This window comes from Tetrahymena thermophila, assembly GCF_000189635.1.
Source record: "Tetrahymena thermophila SB210 genomic scaffold scf_8254617, whole genome shotgun sequence".
NCBI classification, from domain to species: Eukaryota; Ciliophora; class Oligohymenophorea; order Hymenostomatida; family Tetrahymenidae; genus Tetrahymena; species Tetrahymena thermophila.
The window spans coordinates 602-5,071 of record NW_002476387.1 but is presented as its reverse complement, the minus strand read 5'-3'; the positions used below and the strand labels follow the sequence as shown (position 1 = coordinate 5,071).

The 4,470-nt window shown below is 21.3% G+C and overlaps 2 protein-coding genes across 2 annotated transcripts; one reads left to right on the top strand and one right to left on the bottom strand. All coding sequences in view use genetic code 6, as the record gives it.

The window, feature by feature from the left end:
• Window positions 1–2,930: 2,930 nt before the first annotated feature.
• On the bottom strand, window positions 2,931–3,565 carry TTHERM_00193170 (hypothetical protein; the record flags this gene model as incomplete). The annotated part of the gene is made up of 2 exons (XM_001017070.3): window positions 2,931–3,051; window positions 3,303–3,565. 2 exons carry the CDS (start codon window positions 3,563–3,565, stop codon window positions 2,931–2,933), a joined length of 384 nt encoding a protein of 127 aa, XP_001017070.3.
• A 56-nt stretch (window positions 3,566–3,621) lies between these two features.
• On the top strand, window positions 3,622–4,171 carry TTHERM_000193169 (hypothetical protein; the record flags this gene model as incomplete). Its single annotated transcript, XM_012797892.1, has 3 exons — window positions 3,622–3,672; window positions 3,745–3,782; window positions 4,072–4,171. The coding sequence occupies 3 exons, from the start codon at window positions 3,622–3,624 to the stop codon at window positions 4,169–4,171; spliced, it is 189 nt and encodes a 62-aa protein (XP_012653346.1).
• Window positions 4,172–4,470: the final 299 nt, after the last annotated feature.

Here is a 4,470-nt window from a genome sequence, read left to right as displayed (position 1 = left end):
TAACTATAAGATATTAATAAATTTTCTATTTATAACACTTAATCCTATAAATCTAAATACAGAAGATGTTTATTTAGATTATAACTTAGAGATACTAGACAATTATTAAGTTAATGAATTGAAATTATTGTATATCTATCTAAGATGTATCCATATGGTATGAACTATATACTAATTACTATTCTTTAAGCTTTCATAATACTTGGAAATAGGTCTTTAAAGTTAAGAATTTTTGTTTATTATTCTAGTATTTATTAGCATGGTTAATAAGTATATTATTAACTTATTTAGTATATTGATAAATTTTAAATAATTAGGTAAGAAGATATCATTCTATTGAATAGTATGAATAACAATAGATATCTTTTATTTTTCATCTTTTTGTTAATAATTTATTTAAAGTTAAATTTATTTTAAAGGTCAATTAATAATTAATTTTTTGAATTATTAAATTATTTTGTAAAATTAGTAAAAACTAGCTTTTTATCTTGAATTTACCATATCTAAGTAAATTATACTCTTATTAAATTTATTAGGTCTCTGTACTAATAATTCATGCCACAAGAAAAAAAATACTTTAATACGAGAATTTTTTTACAAGTATTTTTGATGGATTACAGTATTTAATATATTATTGAACCTTTGTTTGCTTGATTTCAAATTAATAGTACGTAGGTAATAAATTTATTTGGTTGGATTTCAATTTTATTATCTAATTTCTAATCTATTTTATGTTTAAATTATATGATCTTAAAATTAAAGAATTAAAATATATTATGTTAATTTTTATTCTAAAACGCAATTTTGTAAATTATATTTATTGATTTTAAAATTATAATATCTAATTTACATAAGAAATGTAAAAAAATTATTAATTATTCTTATTAATAAAGAATTAATATAGGCTATTGTATGAAATAAATAAATTTCTTTATATTTTATCAAATTTTATACCCAGTCATTTTTTACTAATTAAATAACAATAATGATGTTTAACTTAAGCATTTATTATTATAAATTACTCCAAGTTTTAATAAACAAACAAAATAAATATATAAAATTTATAAAGATATAAAAAATATAATAACTTATTTCCTAATTTTAAACTACTTTTTTTAATAAATAAAATTAATTTTTTGAATTATTTAATTTGTAGATTAATGTTTTTAATTTAAATATTTTTATCACATTAGCAAATATTTAAAAAATTTTTTTTTAGTAAATGCAATTGCAAGTTGGTAAAATTCTATTTGAAAACTAGCAACTAATACAATTATTACTTTGATTTACACATTCTAAACATTATAAATCACATTTTTAGTATCTTGAAGACTATTTATTAAAAAAGAAATGTTATTTGCATTATAAACACTTCTTTAATGGATCAGCATTTTCATCTTTGCAAACTGTACAAAATGGTTAACCATTTATATATTCTATTAATCCGCATAAATATTCTTCATAGTTTTGAGGTACTTTTATATTACAAGTGTAATCTTTTTAAATGATGTAGGGTGTATATACTGTATTAAGAAATTATTAATTGCATTATTACTTTGTTATTATTTAATTATTATAGTACAAATAATATCTTTTAAGTATAAAAATCTAATAAATTTTAGATTTATGTAAACAAAGCAAGAGTCAGATTTTGTATAATCGGTGTGTATTTATCTAATATGTATCCGTAAGGTGTGTACCATATACTAATTACTATTCTTTAAGCTTTCGTAATGCTTGGAAATAAATCTTTAAAGCTAACAATTTTAGTCTACTATTCTGATAATTATTAGCATGGCTAATAGGTAAATTATTAACTTGTTTAGTAAATTTACAAATTCTAAATAGGTTGATAAGAAGATATCAGTCTATTTAATAGTATGAATTACAAGATATATCCTTTATTTTTCATCTTTTTGTTTATAATTTATTAAAAATTAAGTTTACTATTTTAAGATTAATCAAAAATGTATTCTTTGAAATTATCTCTTTGAATTATTTAATTTTTTTTCAAAATTAGTTCTTGATAACTTTTTACCTTGAATTTACCATATCTAAATAAATTTTACTCTTATTAAATTTTTTAGGTCTCTGTGTTAATATTAAATGATATAAAATGAAAAAAATGATCATAAGATAAATTAAAAATTTGAGAAAAAAAAAAAATTAAAACCACTAAAGTTAAAATAAAAAGTAAAACTTGATTTCTCCCTGAGGTTTTATTTAAATCATGGCATCTAATGGATCATGATAAATAAAAAAAGGATAAAAATATGATTGATGGATAATGTTTAAGATTAAAATATAACTGGCATATAAAAGTTTGACATTATATAATTTAATTAGATTTAAAATAACACTAAAAGTTTCAAATTATTTGATCATTTTTGGAGAAACGAGAGAGTTTGCTTATGAGGATTTAATTTATTTAAGTAAATTTAATTTTTTATTTTTTAATATAAATAATTTATTTACTTATAAAAATATGAATGATATTTAATTATATAAAATCAATAATAAAATCTATCTATCTATTTATATTTTAGGTTAAAAACACTTTTTCAAAATATTATTTAATAAAATATATAATACTATTCAAACATTTTATATTTATTCATCCTTTTTTCACCAATTATTTATCAGTAGAATTGTTTTTTAAATATAACTAATCTTTTTGATTTAAGACACTTGCTTTTTAACTTGAGTTCTTATGATTCATTCATTGAGCTAAACATTTTATAATAAATTTGTGTAAATTTTAATATAAATATCAAAATATAATAAACTTTTAAATGAAAAATTATTCTTTAAAATTAATTAATAAAATTATATTAGTGGAATAAAAAAGATAAAAAAATAAAATAAATAAAGCTATCAAATAAATTCAAAGAGCTTTTTTGTTTTATATTCATTTTTAATTGTTGAAAATATCACAATCCAAAACAAATAAACTGTTTTTACTCAAGGAAAAGTGTCAAATTTGAGAGATTAATGCAATTTGCTAAAGCAGAACCTAAGCCTGATGCACCAATTGCACCAATTTAATTATGCCTTTTTTAATAGTGAAGAAAAAATATATCATTAAATAGTTAATTAGAAGGAAAAAATGAAGAAAAAATATGAAATAATAAGAAATAAATAATAAAAGCAAAAGTTGAAAATAAAATGATGAGCTAAATTAACAAAGAATGAACAAAAAAAAGCAAGCACAATAAAAAGAAACAGAAAAAAGAGCTTTATTGTTTTTAATTAGTTTTTAGAATTAAAAATATCACAATCCAAAACAAATAAACTGTTTTTACTCAAGGAAAAGTGTCAAATTTGAGAGATTAATGCAATTTGCTAAAGCAGAACCTAAGCCTGATGCACCTTCATCACCAATTTAAGAAGGGCTAAGCGACTCGAGTGGGCGAGTCGGAGGGTCTTAGCAGTGATATCGGGGGTTCGAATCCTATACCGCCCCCTTTATTTCGAAAAATTCCATGTAAAAATGTGAATGTTACCAGCGGTCTCCTTGGTAGGAGGGAAGGGCCAAATCTGATAGGTGGTAAAGAGGAGGCCCCATTCTGAACAGAAGATCTGGAATACAAATGGGAAGCGAGCATAATGCGTAGTCAAATCATGGAAGATTAGTAGAAATGCCATTAGGGTGTAGGTGACCCTTCCCTTCTAGTATATTACCCACAATTATATATAAATAAATTGGTATACGTATAATAATAATGTATAAGTAATTATATATAGGGCCCCTATCCCGAGTGCATGTAACCATGTGCGAGTATGTATGTATGTATGTATCACCAATTTAATTTTCACTTTTTAAATATTGAAGAAAAAATATATCATTAAATAGTTAATTAGAAGGAAAAAATGAAGAAAAAATATGAAATAATAAGAAATAAATAATAAAAGCAAAAGTTGAAAATAAAATGATGAGCTAAATTAACAAAGAATGAACAAAAAAAAGCAAGCACAATAAAAAGAAACAGAAAAAAGAGCTTTATTGTTTTTAATTAGTTTTTATAATTAAAAATATCACAATTCAAAACAAATAAACTGTTTTTACATAAGCTCAAGTGTCAAATTTGAGAGATTAATGCAATTTGCTAAAGCAGAACCTAAGCCTGATGCACCTTCATCACCAATTTAATTAGACCTTTTTAAATATTGAAGAAAAAATATATCATTAAATAGTTAATTAGAAGGAAAAAATGAAGAAAAAATATGAAATAATAAGAAATAAATAATAAAAGCAAAAGTTGAAAATAAAATGATGAGCTAAATTAACAAAGAATGAACAAAAAAAAGCAAGCACAATAAAAAGAAACAGAAAAAAGAGCTTTATTGTTTTTAATTAGTTTTTAGAATTAAAAATATCACAATCCAAAACAAATAAACTGTTTTTACTCAAGGGAAAGTCTCAAATTTGAGAGATTAATGCTATTTGCAAAAGCAGAACCTAAGCCTGAT